The sequence below is a fragment of the Macaca mulatta genome, chromosome 5, assembly GCF_049350105.2.
Source record: "Macaca mulatta isolate MMU2019108-1 chromosome 5, T2T-MMU8v2.0, whole genome shotgun sequence".
NCBI lineage: Eukaryota > Metazoa > Chordata > Mammalia > Primates > Cercopithecidae > Macaca > Macaca mulatta.
In genome coordinates, this window is record NC_133410.1 from 161,475,330 (window position 1) to 161,494,663 (window position 19,334).

General features: G+C 37.0%; 1 protein-coding gene across 4 annotated transcripts in view; it reads left to right on the top strand.

Moving 5' to 3' along the window:
* ARFIP1 (ADP ribosylation factor interacting protein 1) overlaps positions 1–18,322 on the top strand; it is a 131,654-nt gene extending 113,332 nt beyond the window's left edge. For 3 of the 4 annotated variants that reach the window (XM_028847991.2, XM_078001568.1, XM_028847992.2), the window contains one exon: positions 16,456–18,322. In XM_028847991.2, the coding sequence (XP_028703824.2) occupies positions 16,456–16,611 (156 nt within the window). In that variant the 3' untranslated portion in view covers positions 16,612–18,322. 4 annotated transcript variants of the gene reach the window in all.
* The last annotated feature ends 1,012 nt before the right edge of the window (positions 18,323–19,334 follow it).

Genomic DNA, 19,334 nt, shown 5'->3' on the forward strand with positions numbered 1-19,334 from the left:
TGTGGCTTGGAACTATAAAGATGTGAAAAAATAGTTGAAGGTTAATTTTTTCTTTAAGGTGTAATTTAACTTGGGAATGATAAATCTTAAGGGCTATGAATATATTGGGAGTGGGATCTGAATGTATCAGAAGATTCAACAAAGCAGTGTGGTGTATAAATATAAAAAGTAAGGATTTTATTCTTAAGAAGTATAAAATATACTCCTACCCCAAGGTAATGTCAGTTAAATTAGCTATAACCATTAAATGCAGGTTTGTTTCATTATTATGTTATATTTTAGTGATTTAAAGGATGACAGAGGAGGCAGAAAAGGATGAACCAGACTTGGGATCAACCTGGACACATATTTGATTTATATAGTTACTTAATTAAAAAATAATATTTCTTAAAATTTATAGTCATTCCTAATCTTAGATTGATATGAAAACTGTTGTTTTCACTCACATTGTTTCATATATAATCACAATACAATAACATTCCTGTATATTAAGATTTCTTTTCTAATATATTATTTAACACGCCTGTAATCCCAGCACTTTGGGAGGCCGAGGTGGACGAATCCCTTGAGGTTAGGAGTTTGAAACCAGCCTGGCCAACATGGTGAAACCTCGTCTCTATTAAAAATACAAAAATTAGCCTGACGTGCCTGTAATTCCAGTTACTCCCCAGGCTGAGGGACGAGAATCATTTGAACCCGGGAGGCAGAGGTTGCAGTGAGCCCAGATGGCACCACTACACTCCAGCCTGGGTGACAGAGCGAGACTCTGTCTCAAAAAAAAAAAAAAGAAAAAATGCTCGAAGCCTAGTACTTTTTTTGTAAAAATACACTAAAGGTTTGGGAAAACTTTGAGGGCAGAGGTATTCTTTGCTTACTAAAACTTCTCTTTGAGAGGAAAAAATATAAACCTCAGAATTTAAAAAAGATACTTGTTGCCAAAATTTAAGGAGCATGTTAATACCTAATGTGTACAAGGAGATACATTCTTGAAATCTCTTTTCCTATTGTCAGAAGAAAAAGAACCCCAATTTCTTCTTGAGTACTTTAAAAATATTCATGCCAGTAACTTAATGTCACCTTTACTTCCAAAGCAAAAACAGTAGTACTTCTTGGTGTGTGCTCCTAGGGAAAGTGAGATTAAGTTATATAGGTGAAAGAACTACCTGGTTCTAAATTTTAAAATAAGCATTTATGGATTGATGTCTGTAAGCGTAACAAGCAACCAGGGAGTTCATAGTGCTGGACACAGAAGAACCTGCCTTTCAACACTGTGCCAAATACTATCACCTACATTTGGATCCTGTGAGTCATTCTCTTATTCATGCAACTTTACTTCCAGACTGAATTTTGGCTGTGACTGGTGCTCTCAAGGGAAGGTACATGGTCAGTTAAGAGTAGTTGGGGAAGGCCTCCATGAGGGTGTGATGCTGAACATTAATATCACTTGAGAAAGTGAGAAACTGAGAACCAGAGAGTATTCCAGGAAGAAATACCAGCATGTGTAACTGCCTTATGGCAGGAAAGGGTGTGGTATGGTGAAAGAATGAATGTAACTGGAGCCAGTGTGACCAGAGCATAGAGAAACAGCTGGAGAGGTAAGTGACGGCCAGACTATGTAGCCCTGATAGGCCATATTAGTGAAAAGTTTAGTATCAGTGGGAAGCCCTTGAAATACTTCTTAGCAAATGATAGGTCTAAAATATGGAGGATAGATCTTAGTAGGGCCTAAGAGTAGGTATAGTAGCTTAGACAGGAGATGGTAGGTAGTTGGATTACAGTAGTGATAGTGGAAATGGAGTGAACTGAAAGCTTCAGGGATATTTAAAGGTAAAACAAATACATGTAAAACAGTAAGACTGATGTATAATTGGCACCTTTGACATTTTATTCCTTTATTCAGCAAATATTGGTGGAGTTCTTTTTTTATTTTTATTTATTTAGTTATTTGAGACAGGGTCTCACTGTGTTGCCCAGGCTAGAGTACAGTGATACAATCATAGCTTATTGTAGTCTTGAACTCCTAGCCATAAATGATCCTCCTACCTTAGCCTTCCAAGTAGCTGAGACTACTGGTACATGACACTGTACTTGGCTTTTCTTTTTTCTTTTTTTTTTTTTTTGAGATAAGGTCTTGTTCTGTCATCCAGGCTAGAGTACAGTGGTGTGATCATGGCTCACTGTAGCCTGTACCTCCCAGGCTCAAGCAGTCCTCCCACCTCACGCTTTAGAGTAGATGGGATGACAGGCATGTGCCACAAGGCCTGGATAATTTTTTTATTTTTTTGTGGAGACAGAGTTTCACTCTATTGCCCAGGCTGTTTTCAAACTCCTGGCCTCAAGCAGTCGTTCTGCCTCAGCCTCCCAAAGAGCTAGGATTATAGGCATGAGCTGCCATGCCAGGTCTTGTGGATTGCTTTTTATATGCCAGTCACTGAGTTAGGTGATAGAGGTATAATGGTCTTACACTCATAGAGCTTATAGTCAGGTAAGAGAAATAGGCATTAACCAAACAATTACGTAAATACAAGCTATGGTAAATGTGATGAAGGGAAAATAGAAATGTCATGTGGGTATACAGAGAACTTGGCCAGGTGTGTGTGTTGTGGGGGAGGGCCTGGGGTATCATGGAAGGCTTCCCTGAGGCAGTGATATTAGGGCCAAGATACAAAGAGAGAGGGGTAAGGTAAAGGTATGTGATGGAGTGAGATTTTAAATAGAAGGAACAGCGTATGTTGACAGTCAGTGAGGCCAGAGCATAATGGGGACAGGGAAGAAATAGCACTGGATGAAACTGGAGAGGTAGTTTAGGGCCTACACAGAGATGAAATGACATAGGTACAATGTTATTCATTGTAGCATCACTTGTTATTTCTAAAGATGAGAAAGAACTCAATGGTTCAGCAGTAAAGGACTAATTGAATAAACTGGTTTTTTTATACAGTGAAATATTTTACAGCTATTTAAAAAAATGAGAATGCTAATGATAGCTCCTCAGGACAGACAATTAAATGAAAAGAGCAAAGTACAAAGTAGTGTTTATTGTACAGTATCTTTTGTGTAAGAAAAGAAGAATGTATAATCACATTTTCTTATATTTGCATAAAGAAAAACTGGAAGGATTAATAATCAGTTACCTATAGAGGGAACAGGGTGAATGGAAACAGGAATGAAAATGAAACCTCTCATTGTATACTTTTTGTATCCTTTTAATTTTAAACCACATATATGTCTTAACGTATTCAAAAAAATAATACTTTTTAAAAGATAGGAAAATAAGTTAGCTAGAAAATGTTTTTTAAATACTATGCCTTATCTTTTTTCCAAATTGAGACTTAAAATAGACTTTTATTTCCCAAATATAGTCTTTAATTTTCCTCTTAGCTCAAAATTAGATGATTAATTCTGTGTTGGAGAGAATAGAAAAAGTTAACTTAGAATGTGAGTTCTGTTGCAACATCATTCTTAGATGACAGAGTAGAAATAGTGCGATATCGTACCTTTCATTTATAGAGGAAAATATTTTGAATATTTTAACATATGGTGCAACATTTGCTGCTGTTAGTGGTTTGTCTTTCTAAACCCACATGGAGGAGGAAAAATTTGCTTGTGGTTTGCATTGCCTCCTTTTTCTCTCTTTGGAAATGAGGCTGAAATTAACTACCTTATATAAACCATGCAACCAACAAGAATTGTGAGTTGTACATTGATTTTTAAACTAGACTCATCCAACCCATACCTGTTTGGAATAAATCAAGGTAATGGTAATTGTTGAAGAGTGAGTAGGGATGAAAGCCTGAGTGGGTGCTGGCGAGAAGCACACCTAGCTAACCAATTCATATAGTTTTTGTTGTCAGTTGTGCTAAGATTCTGGCATGACAATTTTTGTAAGGGAGGGATATTTTGTATTCAGTATTGAAAAGCTTTCCAGGAAGGATAGCTTTATAATCATGAATTACTGTTCTTATAGACTTGGTTCTTTTTCAGTAATCATAAGGTACTTACGTATTTTCTAACCCTTTTTGGTCAGAAGCCATCAACTTACTATAGAGTAGGATTAGAGTTTCTTATTCTGCTGTATATGTTGGAGGTGAGGGAATTGTTCCTTTCACTTTGAATGAAAAGAATTCACTTTAAAAATTTACTTTTTAATCATTATTGCTGTGATGTATCTGTTCTAATGGTTGATACACATGTGTGCTCTTCAGATCCACATTTCACTTATTTTGCCAGCCTTGGGTATTATTCAACTTGATTTGCCAGGTTTTGTGATAAAGGTGAGTTTTTAAGTGATCAATGTGATACTTGAACAGATCACTAATAACTGCATTGGTTGTGCTGTTGATGATGGTACTGGGTCTTTATGGCTGTGACATTGCTATACTTTTTTAGTTCTTTGTAGTTATGGTTCCTTCAGTTTGCTTAAAAGTAAAACCTTTAGTATTTCTGAGTAAAGTCTCAGAAGACACTAGCAGTGTTTAAGAATTTGACTTTGCAATGTTCTTTTTAACTTTTTCTTAAAATTCTCTCAGTAATGACTCAGCGTTTTCATGTTGACCATAATTTCTTTCCATGACTCACCTATACTTTGTTAAAATATTCATAACTTTTTCCCTCATTCCTCATAAACTTAATAACATCCTGATTTTCTATCCTTATTTCTTCCCTTAAATTTTCAAAGATACTTTTTTAAAAATTGACCTTAAGTATTTTAAGGTGCTTGTTTTGTGCAATTATGCCTGATCCTAAAGAACCATATAAGGTATTATCACAAACTCCCTGCGGAGAGGCAACTTACAGTCTAATGGAGGAATTTAAATAAAATCAATTATATATAAAACACTAACTTAAAGATGAGAAAGAAATACAGAATTTGATGAAGAAAAATATTAGTGTGGGCTCAAAGTACCTGGTAAGCTAGGCAGTTTGACTTGAGCAGGACCACACAAGAATGGGTAACGTGCATAGGTAGGAAGGGGTCAGAAAAAAAATTCTTGGAGAAACCCTGGATCATATGTTTAAGTGATTTGTAAACTTCTGTTGAATCATCTGTTCCCTTCTTGAAGCACAGCATACTATTACTACTTACAGGCTTTTTAAAAAGAAGAGTAATGCTTTATCATAAAAAATTTTGATAAGGCTTTTCCTTTGGATGGGCCATTGGTTTGACTGGTTCCTATTGCCCAGTATCCAAAGGCTGGTGAGCACAGGGTCTGCTGATCCCTGCGGTGACTTGACACCATTTTGTCACTTACCGGATAGCTCCAGCAGATCTAGATACCTGAGCTTTCTGTTTCTTATTATCTAAATATGGAATTCAGTGACTCCCTCCACCCCGTCCAACACCTGCCTATATATTTATCGCTTTTTTCTGGATTTCATAGGGATTTTGTGAATACCTCAAGGTACAGGGACTAATTCTGAACTTGAGATCAGGAATGGGGTAAAGTTCTGAGAGAAGTTATAGGATGGGTAAAAAAAGAAAACATTGGTGGGATCCCCTCCTCTTTCTATTCCCTATGGCCTCCCATGCTATTCCTGGGATCTCACTACCCCTAATTCTATAACTATGGACTTCTGTGTGGTTTTGTAAAAAGGATTCAATGCTGTCAAGCCCATGATTGTCACACTTCTCTGTTAGGTTAGTAACAATCTCCCAACTTTTTTGAAATAACTTTATATCTCTCACCTCGTTGATGAAATGAAATACCCAATTCCTTACCTACTCTTTTGTACCTAAATTGATTTTGGACTCGGAGATCAGATGGTAATTTATGATACTTTATGTTTTCTCTGCCAACTTGAAAGTGTGTTCATCCCTCCCTCCTCCCCATAGTGCCTAGGCCTTTCTCCAGTTAAAGCACATATCGTACTATGTTGTGATTGCCTGCTAGTCTGTTTTTGCCCCTAGAGGTGCTCCATGGATGCATCTATAGAGCACGGCCTTCCTACATTTGAGTATTGAGTGAGTCGATGGACACTAATCTTTGAGTACTATAATCTGTAAATGGAGATTATATAAGGATTTTTATATAATACCTATATCTGTATAATATGTGATCTAGATGATTATATACCAGTGCACAGATGATAATGCTGGGGTTCAGAGAGGTTAAGTAGTTTGCTGAAAGTCTCACAGCCAGACCAGGATTCAAATCTAGATCTCTCTGACTCTACAGCCCTGCTTCTAGTTAAGTATAATACAATGCTGTAATGCTGCCCAAGGTGAGATTGTTAAGATAGCAGAGAGAGAAGATGGAAAGATAACCTTGGAAAACAGAAGCTGTATTGATCATGTCTAAACTTGGAGCTCTTGGAAGGAAGGAAGGGTGGAAGGAAGGAAAGGAAGGAGAAAAGGAGAGAGGGAGAAGGGAGGGAGGGATTGAAGAGCGGGAACTAACCCTGTAAAATTATAGAACAAAAAAGGCAATAGACTTTTTTTGCTAAAGGTGAGAAAATCTCCGCACTTAGAATGTTAACGTATCTAATTCTTGGATAAAGAATTATAAGACATCACCACTGTTCTGTGACCTGCTGTTACTGGAGTCTATAGGTCATGTTTCATCAGTTATCTTCAGAACTCTGCCTTTGTTTTTCCTTCTGTAAGGACTTTTTTTTAACCTTCTGCTTGTCAGTGATTTGTTGAAACCTATCCCAATGCATCAGAAAAATGTACAAATCTCTTTTTCTACCCCACTTGTAGTTCATATTTGTCTTTCCTTCTCTCACTCCATTCCCAATGGCCACAACCGTATTTTTTATAGTGTTTCTCTTTCTCAACCAGTAGTTGCTTTAACATGACAGGCATTTCCAAAGCCATTGCAAACTAATAAAAGTCTGCCCCACAAACCTAATAAAAGGCCAAGGCAGGTATATTTTCTTGCCTGATATTCTTCTGATCACTTTCTGGGAAAAGTTCAGTGATAGGCAGGAAAGCATAGAATGGTATATTTTTAAATAAGAGTAAAGAAAGGAGTTGATACCTTACATATTAGCGGTTGGGGACCTCTTACTAAAAAATGATTTGTTTCACCTTTTTCTAGCACACCTTTTTCCTACAGCCAGCTACTATCCCAATATTTTCGTACATTTAATATAAACCCCTATTTCATTGAATTATTGGGAAAGCCAGTAACTGCTTTGAAGAACGTAACAATCATAAATACTAGGTTGGTGCAAAAGTAATTGCGGTTTTTGCCGTTACTTTCAGTGGCAAAACCTGCAATTACTTTTGCACCACCCTAAATAAATGAAGACTAATAACTTATTTTAACAGGAAATTGCTTTTTTAAACAAATTTAGTGCCCCTGAATAAGAAGGTCATATGATCTAAATTTCATTTGGAAAAAGTTCATTTGGTAGAAATAAACTGCCTTTTATATGATTTTGATGTTGACAAGGTAGTGATATCACTAGTTTTTTCAGTCAGTAAGTTTGTAAATGTTATTTATATTCTATTGATACATGCTGTGTAGGCAAGAGAAAGTTTTCAGTGTAGTCCACTTGGCATCATCTGTGAGTTCCGCTCTTAAATTTCAGTTACCTAGTTTCTGTTTAAAACTCCAGCTTGTCTTTCTGCCTTAGTAGTCAGTGTTAGAGTTTGTTTTGCCCTTTAACAATTAAAGTATTATATGTTTAGGTCACTGAACAGATGTTGCCGTAGTGGTTTTGTTCTTTGTTTGGCAGATCTTTATGAAAGTTCTTCCTAAGTGAGTTTGCAATGATTTAGTATATTTCTAAATTGCTGTAATTGTTTCTGATGTTAGGTTTTCAACATTTGTCAAATTTGCCGCCATTCCATTATAATCGTTACCTCTAACTTTTTTTTGCTCCTGTTTTAAATCTCTGCCTTTTTGTTGTATTAATATTTTATATTTTAAATCATTTCTAACTTAGGACATAAATAGTTCAATAAAGACTTTTTCCTACTCTGTAAATATGGGAAGATTATATAAAAGTTTAATGTTTTATTAATCTTCATAGTTTTAGCAAGAATTAACTTTTATTTCTTTCGTCTGCTCCAATCCTGTGTTAGGTCCTTGTCCCGAGGATGTTTTAATACAACTTCAGGGCCAGAGACAAAATTGGGAACAAGTTGAAAGTGCTGTGTATCTTTTCTACACTACCACTTTTCCTTTAAGTGCTCTGCTGCCCTTTCTTGTCTGTTTCAAATTTTGTTTAAAAGGTTTCTAAAATGTTTATTGCCCATGAATAGAAGCAGATTAAAATAGGTGAAAGGACGTAGATCACTCTTGGAATAAGACATTCCTGTGTTCCCCAGATCTCAGTCCATCTATCACCTGTCTAACCTTAGGCAGATTACTTAACTTTCTGAGTTTTCTTCATTTTTTGTTTTTCAACTGTATCAAGGACTGAAGACTGTACAAGGCCAGATGTAGTGGCTCACACCTGTAATCCTAGTGCTTAGGTAGTCCAGGGTGGGAGAATCACCTGCAGCCAAGAGTTTGAGACCAGCCTAAGCAACATAGCGAGACCCTGTCTCTACAGAAAATAAAAAAGTTAGCCAGGCACGGTGATGCGCGCCATTATTCCTAGTTATTCAGGAGGCTGAGGTAGGAGGATCACTTGAACCAAGGGGATCAAGGCTGCAGTGAGCTATCATTGTATTGCTGCACTCTAGCTTGGGCAACAGAGTGAAACCCCGTCTCTGTGTGCGCGGGGGCGGGGGGAGGCTAAGCAGAATAGATGTAAGGGTAATGCATTATGTGTCATATAGAAGGTGTTTCCAAAAGTTAGTGCTCCCCCACCATAACAAAGCATAGTCTACCAAAAATACCTGCTCTTTCTTTCATTCTGTGCTCCTCAGTTCCTGTGGGCTGATAGCTTAAATATAGAAGTAAATTGAAAAAAGGTAAAGACCCTGAAATATGTCCTGGAACATTTTGGCTTTTTGTCCTTTCTCCTAAAAGTGGGATTTGAACTTCCTATCACTTCACTTTCTTTGTCTCTCTCTGAAAGCCAGCTGTATTTGAGAAACCAGAATCTTTCCCAGGTTGACCTTTACAAGGTCAAATTGCCTGGTAAAGTGAACCTGATAAACCAAGTAAACGAAATAAACTGAAATAATAATTTTATGTTCTACTGAAACTGCTTGTATAGTAACAGCACGATTCTCAAAATTGCAAAAATTTCTTACTTTAAAAGTTGTAATTGCTTTTCTAATACTACTTAATTATTCCCTTTTTAATTGGTAATTATTTCAATGTATTTAATAACCAAAATGTTCTGAGGATTCTCTGTAGCATATCAGGCAGAATGGCATTGAGGATGTTATACAAATGCATATCATAGTGCAAATTAGTTAATAAAAAATAGGCAGAAAATATTCTAAGTTTTTAATTCATTTACTTGAAAAAGAATATTCATCTTGAGGATTGTTCATTATGTTTTGATTGGATGAGTCAACACAGTATTCTTAGGTAAATTTGTATCTGATTTAGAAGATACACCACCAAAATTAAGCTTGTACTAGATTACAGTAATCAATACTAATAGAAAAATGAGGTAAATTATCTGTTATAAGCCAGAGTGAGAACAATTAGCTTTTTAGAAAAAAAAAAAAATAGCTTCTTATATTTGAGGATGAAATTTTATGCTTCATTTCCATTTGGAGTTTTTTTCTTTTGTTTTTACATTATAATTACAAAGCTGTGAATCCTCGAAGGTCCCCTCTGTACCAGGGAATTGATCTGATGCATATGTATACTTTAAAAGGCTTGACACATCAATCTTCTAACAATTACTGGGAGAATGTTTCTTGTGGATGTGGATATTGTATCATTTTGTTGTGAAAACTAGAATTCAATCCTGCAAAGCACCATCTTTGATTTCCATGGATTAAGTTGCATTGTGGGGTGGGGGGCCATTTTAAATACAACGAATATACTGACCCTGAGCCTTTGTTCGTGGGCTGCCGAGTCTTCCTCAGCTACAAAAAGAGCTGTCTCTCTGTGTTTAGTCAGCTACTCGGGGGTGGGTAAACAAACTGACTTATATTGACATTTGCAGGGCTAGTTAAAAATTTTTGGATGCCCTTCCCACTTTTTTTCTGACTGTCTTAACTTTCTAGACCATTAACAGCAGCTCCCTGCAAGGCCAGTACATGAGTTAAATCGCATACTCTGCTTTTATTCTCTCCTCTAATTCTAAAAGATTGGAAGTTAAAATTCTTTTTTTTAAAGTTATTTTTATTTTTATTTTAAGTTCATGGGTACACTTGCAGGATGTGCAGGTCTGTTACATAGGTAAACGTGTGCCCTGATGGTTTGCTGCACCTATCAACACATCACCTACTTTTTTTTTTTTTTTGACACGGAGTCTCGCTCTGTCGCCAAGCTGGAGTGCAGTGGCGGGATCTCGGCTCACTGCAACAACCTTTGCCTCCATGGTTCAAGCAACTCTCCTGCCTCAGCCTCCCGAGTAGCTGGGACTACAGGCGCATGCCACCATGCCCAGCTCATTTTTTGTATTTTTAGTAGAGAGGTTTCACCATGTTGGCCACGATAGTCTCGAACTCCAGACCTCGTGATCTGCCCGCCTCAGCCTCCCAAAGTGCTGGGATTACAGGTGTGAGCCACTGCGCCTGGCCCCATCACCTAAATATTAAGTCCCGAATGCATTAGCTGTTTATCCTGATGCTCTCCCTCCTCCGGCAACCCCCTGACAGGCCCCAGTGTGTGTTGTTCTCCTCCCTGTGTCCATGTGTTCTCATTGTTCAGCTCCCACTTATAAGTGAGAACATGCGGTGTTTGTTTTTTTGTTCCTGTGTTAGTTTGCTGAGGATGATGGCTTCCAGCTACCTCCATGTCCCTCTAAAGGACATGATCTTGTTCCTTTTTATGACTGTATATTGTATATGTACATTTTCTTTATCTGGTCTATCATTGATGGGCATTTGGGTTGATTCCATGTCTTCGCCATTGTGAATAGTGCTGCAGTAAACATATGTGTGCATGTATCTTTATAATAGAATGATTTATATTTTTGGGGGTATATACCCAGTAATGGGATTGCTGGGTCAAATGGTATTTCTGGTTCTAGATCCTTGAGGAATCACCACACTGTCTTCCACAATGGTTGAACTAATTTACATTCCCACCAACAGTGTAAAAGTGTTTCTGTTTTTCCACAGCCTTCCCAGCATCTGTTGTTTCTTGACTTTTTAATAATCGCCATTCTGACTGGCATGAAATGGTTGATGGACATTTGGGTTGTTTCAGTTTTAAGCTATTACAAGTACAGTTATTATGAACTTTCATGTAGAAGTCTTTGCTTTCATTCCTCTTAGGCAAATACCTAGGAGTGGAATAATTGTGTTACACAGTAGGTACATGTAAGTTTTTAAGAAACTGACAAACTTTTCTAAGATACTTATACCATTCTGCATTCCCAACAACTGTGTATGATAGTTTCAGTTGCTCGGCATCCTGGTCAATAAGAACTGTGGTCCAGGGTTTTAAATTTTAGCCATTCTAGTGGATGTATAGTAGCATCTCATTGTGGTTTTCATTTGGATTTTCCTAATAACTAAAGATGTTGAGCATCTTTTTATGTGCTTATTTGCCATATGTGTTTTCCTTGATGAAATGTCTGTTCAAATTTTTTACCTGCTTTTTGGTTAGGTTGTTCTTATTGAATTGTAAGAATTCTTTTTTTTTTTTTTTTTTTTTTTTTTGAGATGGAGTTTCACTCTGTTGCCCAGACTGGAGTGCAGTGGTGCGATATGGGCTCACCACAGTCTCTGCCTCCCAGTTTCAAACAATTCCCCTGCCTCAGCCTCCCGAGTAGCTGGGATTACAGGTGCCCGCTACCATGCCCAGCTAATTTTTATATTTTTAGTAGAGACAGGATTTCATCATGTTGACCAGGCTGGTCTCGAACTCCCGACCTCAGGTGACCCGCCCACCTCGGCCTCCCAAAGTTCTGGGATTACAGGCGTGGGCCACCGTGCCCGGCCAAGAATTCTTTATATATTCTAGAATCAAGTTCTTTGATACCTGTTTTGCAAATATTTTCTCCAAATATATGGCTTACTTTTTCATTTTTGTAAGTGTCTTTTGAAGAGAGAAATATTTTTGAGGTCCAATTTTTTTTTTTTTTTTTTTTTTTTTTGAGACAGAGTCTTGCTCTGTCGCCCAGGCTGGGGTGCAGTGGCCAGATCTCAGCTCACTGCAAGCTCCGCCTCCCGGGTTTAGACCATTCTCCTGCCTCAGCCTCCCGAGTAGCTGGGACTACAGGCGCCCACCACCTCGCCCGGCTAGTTTTTTGTATTTTTTATTAGAGACGGGGTTTCACCGTGTTAGCCAGGATGGTCTCGATCTCCTGACCTCGTGATCCGCCCGTCTCGGCCTCCCAAAGTGCTGGGATTACAGGCTTGAGCCACCGCGCCCGGCCTTGAGGTCCAATTTATTGATGTTTTTCATTTATAATTAATGCTTCGTGTATATTGTTTAAAACTCTCTGCCAAACCAAAGATCATTAAGATTTTCTCTTATTTTTTTCTGTAAGTTTTTGGAGCTTTAGCCCTGACACTTGAACCCATAATCCATTTCAAGTTAAATTTTGTATGTATTTTGAGATACAAGGGTCAAGGTTCATTTTTCATGACTTAATCCTCGAATCACTTCTCTGTCCACTCTCATGAGCTTATCTAGTCATGTGGCTTTAAATATCATCTGTATATTAATGATTCCCAAATTACTACTCTAGCCCAAACTGCTATTTTAAGAGATATCTCAAACGTGTCCAGAAACTAAGCTGTTAATACCCACCTTTTCTCCTCTTCCATGCCTGCCCCTCTCACAGTCTTTGCCATTTCGGTAAATGCAACTTCATTCTTTCAGTTGCTTGGGGCAAAACTCTTGGCACATCTTTAAGTGTTCTCTTTCTCTGTCACCTCCCATCTTGATCTGTTGTCAGATTCCATTGGCTTCATCTTCACATTATATTCAGAATCCCACCTCTTCTCATGATCTCCTCTTTTACCGCTGTAGTCCAAGCCACCATTATCTCAGCCAGGTTATTGCTGTAATATTCTAATAGGTCTCTCTGCTTCTACTTTTGCATGTTTATTAAATTAAATGTCATTTTTCTGCTTAGAACCTACCAGTAGCTTTTCATCTCATTCAGACAAGGAGCCAGATCTTTATAATGATATCTAAGGGCCTGCACCATCTAGCCACCCATTATCTATCTTACCACATCTACCAGGCCCTTATTCACTCTGCTGCAGTCATACAGGCCTTGTTGGTGCTTCTCAAACATACCAAGCACACTGTCTACCTCAGGCCCTTTGAGCTTGCTATTTCCTCTGTCTGGAATGTTTTTCTTCCAGATAACTTAAAGTTTATTCTCTCACTTCCTTAAATCTGGATTCAACTGTTTCCTCAATGAGCCCTTCCTATTTAATTGCAACTCTCACCCATACATACATCTCACATTCCACATTGCTGCTTTATTTTTCTCTGTAACATGTATCACCATCTAACATGTTATATGTGTTAGATGGTTCTCTTTCTTCCCTCAATAGAACATAAACTTCTTTTGAGAAGAGATGTTTGCCTTTTTTGTTGATTGCTTGCATTCCCAGCCCCTAGAGTAGTGCCTGACACATAACAATATTGTAATATCTGTTATATGAATGGAGGTGAGTAACATTTTAGGTGGTTTTTTCCCTCTGAATATAAAATGGGATGTCTGTGGTTCATTAGAACATTGTGAACAGTGCAAGTCTTCACAAAGTTGATATAGACAGACTTTAGCTCTCATAATCTTTTTCCCTTTTTTAATAAACAAAAGAATGTTTAACATACAGACAAAATATAAAAGAGTAACAAAAATAACCAAAAAAGCAGCCATGTTCCCACCACCCAAGTTAAGAAACAAATATTAATACTTTTGAAGCATCCTTTGTGCTTTACTCTTCATCCTCTCTGCTCTTCTCCCTCTATAAACCTATTCTGAATTTTATTGTTCCTATTGATTTTCTTGTAGTTTTGCCATATATGAATATATCATTCAGTTATGTATGTTTTTGACCTCTCTGTAAGTGGAGTCCTACCACAGGCATTCTCCAAGTTGTTTTGCTTAACCTGATACTCCAGAGTTTCATCCATAATGATGCATGCAGCTACAGTTCATTTATGTTTACTCCTATATAGTATCCCCATTGCGCTAAGAAACCACTCTATCTGCTCTCCTGTATATACAACTTTGTGGTGGTTTTCTTGCTTTTTTAATGCTAAAAACAGTGCTGCCATGAACATAATTGTACATGTTTCATGAAACACACATGAAAGTTTTTCTACGGCAGATTCTTAGGGGTAAAATTACTGTTCCATAGGGCATTTGTATCTTTCATTTTACTAGTTCATGCCAGATTGTTTTCAAAAACATTTGTACATATTTATACACCTGTCAATAGTATATAGTTGTTATAATATTTAGTTTTCCTAATGTGGAGGCTATAAAGTGGTGTCCCATGTTAGTTTTAATTTGCATTTTCCTATTTCCTAATGAGGCTGGATATCTTCTCAGATGTAATTGGCCATTCCTGTTTCCTCCTCTGTGAAATGTTTATCTGTATTATTTGCTCTTTTTTAATTGGGCTGTTTTTGGTTTTTGGGAGTTCTTCATATATTCCAGATACATATTCTTTGCCAGTTATATATAAAACAGATACCTTTTCCCAGTATGTAGCTTATCTTTTCACTATCTTTTGATGAATAGAAATTCTAAATTTTAGGCCGGGCGCAGTGGCTCACGCCTGTAATCCCAGTACTTTGGGAGGCCGAGGCACGCAGATTACGAGGTCGAGATCGAGACCGTCTTGGCCAACATGGTGAAACCCCGTCTCTACTAAAATACAAAAAATTAGCTGCGTGTGGTGGTGCATGCCTGTAATCCCAGCTACTTGGGAGGTGGAGGCAGGAGAATCGCTTGAACCCCGGAGGCGGAGGTTGCAGTGAGCTGAGATGGTGCCACTGCACTCCAGCCTGGCAACAGAAGCGAGACTCCATCTCAAAAAGAAAAAAGAAAGAAATTCTAAATTTTAATGTAGTTTAATTATCAGTATTTTTCTTTGTAATTTATGGGTTTTTTAAGCCTAACTTAAGAAATTATTTCCTATATAACATCATACAGTGATTTTTCCACCCTCTGTCAATGCAGATTGCCCTTGAAGTGCTCCTTAGACCTGTCCCTGACAACCTGTTCTGCAGAAGAGATCTGAAACTCAGTCACAATGGCAGAGGCAACTGAGACCAGCTCAGTTTTGGAAATCATTTTCAGAAATGGCTAGAGAGAATGTGGTGTGTGTGTGTGTGTGTGTGTGTGTAATATAGTAAAACAGAAATTTTCTATCCTGTTTTTTCATTTAGCATCATGTTTCAAATATTTTTACATCATTAAAATTATTAAAGTTCAATTTTAATGAATATCATATTGGATGGGAATCTGAATTCTTATTGAACATTTTGCAGTTGTAAATAAGACCTCAGATGGCCAGGCTTGGTGGCTTATGCCTGTAATCCCAGCACTTTGGGAGGCTGAGGCAGGCAGATCACCTGAGGTCAGGAGTTTGAGACCAGCCTGGCCAACATGGTGAAACCCTGTCTCTAACAAAAATACAAAAATTAGGTGGGCATGTTGGTAATCCCAGCTACTTGGGAGGCCGAGACATGAGAATCACTTGAACCCTGGAGGCAGAGGTTACAGTGAGCCAAGATTGTGCCACTGCATAACAGCCTGGGTGACAGAGCAAGACTCTGTCTCAAAAAACAAAACAAAACAAAAACAACCTCAGGAGGCAATTTATAAATCTTTTTGATGCATTGTTTCTTTAAGAAAGACTTATAGAGGTAGTATGACTTGGTTAAATATACTCTTGATATCAGCACAAGTAATAAGCAGTTGAAAATAATTGAGAGTCATATGAGCTTTAAGTAAATTGATTTTCTGGGCAACACTTGCTACTTGCTTGATTCTTTACAAAGAAAGTCAATATTTAAAAGTATCTAGCCTACTTGGCTTACATAAAGCTTAGATTTAATGATGTCCATATTCACTATTCATACATTGTGTAACTTATATATAATTACCCTTTTTGATATCTCACATGATTTTGGATGTACTTAGTTTGAGGAGGATTTAGTGATATTTTTAATTAATCCTCTCACTAATGTTTGAAAATGTTTAACAGGGTATATATTTTGGCATCTTAAAACTGACCTGTTCTGTTTAGGGTAATTAAAAAGTCATCAAAGGCTCAGTGACCCTGCAAGACAGTGTACACTTGGTATGTGTGAAATACTTGGTCATTATTAAGCCAGCTTTTCTTCAAGAGAGATACACTATTTAATTAAGGAAGGTAATAAATCACCCTCCATTTTATTGTTATTGGTGTTAATGCTTGGTCTTGTAACTCTGCCCTGTCCACAGGTTAAAGTATTGCACAATCAGCTGGTCCTTTTCCACAATGCCATCGCCGCTTACTTTGCTGGGAATCAGAAGCAGCTTGAACAGACACTTAAACAGTTCCATATCAAATTGAAAACCCCTGGAGTGGATGCCCCATCTTGGCTTGAAGAACAGTGAAATCAAAGCAGAAAATAAAAAGAAAGTCATGTTGTTATATTTCTAAACAAACCTAACAAGAATTAAGCAGAGTTGTGGGAAGTGGAAGGGGTGACAAGCATTGTAGTGATTCTTGCACAAACAGCTTTAATTTTTCCCTTTTTCATACTTTAACAATTGAACTGTTAAATTTGATGGGAAGGTGGGTGGTTTTAATGTAAACATAGTTTCTATAATCTGAACACAATAATTTTCCTTTTTGAGAAATCCTTTTGTATTGTGAGGGTTGATGGCTATTTCTGTAGTTTGAAAACATCTACTATAGATTTGCACTGACGAGATAAAAATTCAAGGTTTTTGGTCCTGGAAATGAGGGCCAACTGTAACTTTTCCAAAGGGAGGTTTACATGATTTGTATCAACATCAGATATTTTATATATGAATATATTAAACATCTTTAAGAGATTCCTTTTCATGTATTAAAGAAAAAAGAAACTATTTTGCAGAGTAAGGTTATATGGTGTTCCTGCAGCGTCCACACAGAGGCAGCAGCTCTAATGAATGGTTAGCTTGTGGAGTTGTGGCAAATACCTTTTTAAAAATGAATCTGTACCATTGTAATTTTGTTTAGACTTTTTTTTAAAGGCACAGAAATCACATTGTCATTTCTGTGAGGCTTTTAAGCTTATGAATTTGCCTCACCCAAAGTCATTGGACAGTTACGTTTGCAATTTCTTTTGGTTCATAACAAAACCTGCTTAAGAGAATTTTTTTTTTGACAGGTGGACATGGGAATGGGAATTCTTGATGGTTTCTAGAGTATAAATCTGTTCTTAGAAAACTAGTTTTTGGGTCAATTCCATTTTGATAGAAGCGAATACATAGACAGCTTTTATTGACTTCCATATATGTAACAATACCGTTTAAGCCTTAAATCACAGATATGTGCCTTCTCAGATACAGTAATTCTTGTTCAACCAATGTACAAAATCCATAAAGAAACCCCTGTTGGATAATGTTTGATGTGTCTATTCCTTCCATGGAAAGCAGCACTACGTATAAATGTTGGGTTTCTTTGTACTTGTTAAGCCACATTTGAGGTTTATGGTAAAAATCATCTTTTGAGTTTGCTCTTTGGTTTTTCATCATTCCTTTTGAGGAATGGGAAAACAGAAGGATTCTTTGATTTGGGTAATGAAGAGGTAATGTGGGACAGTGCGGTGGTGCCAGGAAGAAAGAGGATTGGAAAGGCCAGTACTGTTTTAGTTGCTTGGCACTACTGGTTTTGTGTTCATGTGGTTGCCCTGTCCACTACATGGTTCTGTCAGTAGTGTAATCCATTTTCAATGTAAAGCTCTTTCAGTTTTTGTCATAGACATAAATTAATATTTTTAGAGGCATCCCTCGCCTGTTCATTTCTTCTGTGTTGAAATGAAGTACCTAAAATAACCGTTACACATGAACTTTGTGGACTGTAAGATTTGTTATATATGTTCAAATGCCTTTTAGCTGGCTTTTTAATTAATATGCCTGTGTTGAGCGCTTAATACAATGTAATGTGATTGTAAATCATAAACCTATTTTAAATCATTCCTTCCTGTATGTTTGTACTCAGAGAGCCTTATTTTATTCTTCCAGCAGAATTACTACTTGTGATAGTTCATTTACATTCCCCAGAATGTGCCTCTGGTGTGAATTTTGTATTCTTATTAAAAGTGTTTGCTGCAGTAAATTGTTTCTCTGGACCTTCATAGTTTAAGAAGTAACTATTTGGAAATTCTGAAGACACACGATTTGTCTTTTCTGAACCTTAAAAAATGGTGCTTCTGTCACTTATAATTGTTTTATCTCAGTAAGCTATTTTTTTTCAGTGTGAATCTCTTTTGAGAGCTCAACATGTCCATTCTTAACCACATTTCAATAACAGTTATTGTAGTTAAGGAGCTAAATAGTTTCATGGATTGATTCTTTTCAGAATAAATTTAAAATACCCATGATTGTGATAGTGGGCACATGAGCAAAAGAAAAAAGTAAATCAATATATTTAGCCAATGGCACATTTACTTTGTTAGGAATGTAATTTATGTTCATTATAGAAAAGAATTAGAAGAAAATTTCAAGTAATAGAAGATAACTACCTTCCCAAGTGAATAAATACTGCATGGAACCACCCAACACCTCTGAAGTTGGATATTTTAGTTTTGGATTTTAATATTATAAGCTCTATTTTGAATATCCTTTAATATAACATACATTTACATCTTTGCACTTTTACCTACTTAGTCCCTTAGGTTATATTCCTAGAAGTGAAAATGGGCCCTTAAAAGTATATACACACTTTAAAAACTTTGTAATGTATTGCCTGTTTGCTTTCAAGAAAGATTGTGCCAATTTACACCTGTAACAGCATACACATGTACCTGTTTAGTATATTTTTAAGCCAGTACTGTATATACAAAATGAAATAATAGAAAAACAGGAAGATAAAGGCTGAAGAGTCACCAACTGGAGAGTTTGGGGATGCTGGGTGTGAGAGCAGGGAGTGGATGGAAATGGCTGGCTTTTCTCTCATTAAAATAGAAGTTGTTATTCTAGAAAAAAATAATGCACTGAGGAACTGGTCTGTGAAATTAAACTTTTTATCCCAAAGCTTCCAAATTTTAGGGTCCAGGAACTATCTGGGTTTGCAAAAGCAATTTAGCTGAAATCTAGGCTTTAAGAAGCATCTTTCCCATATTCAAAAC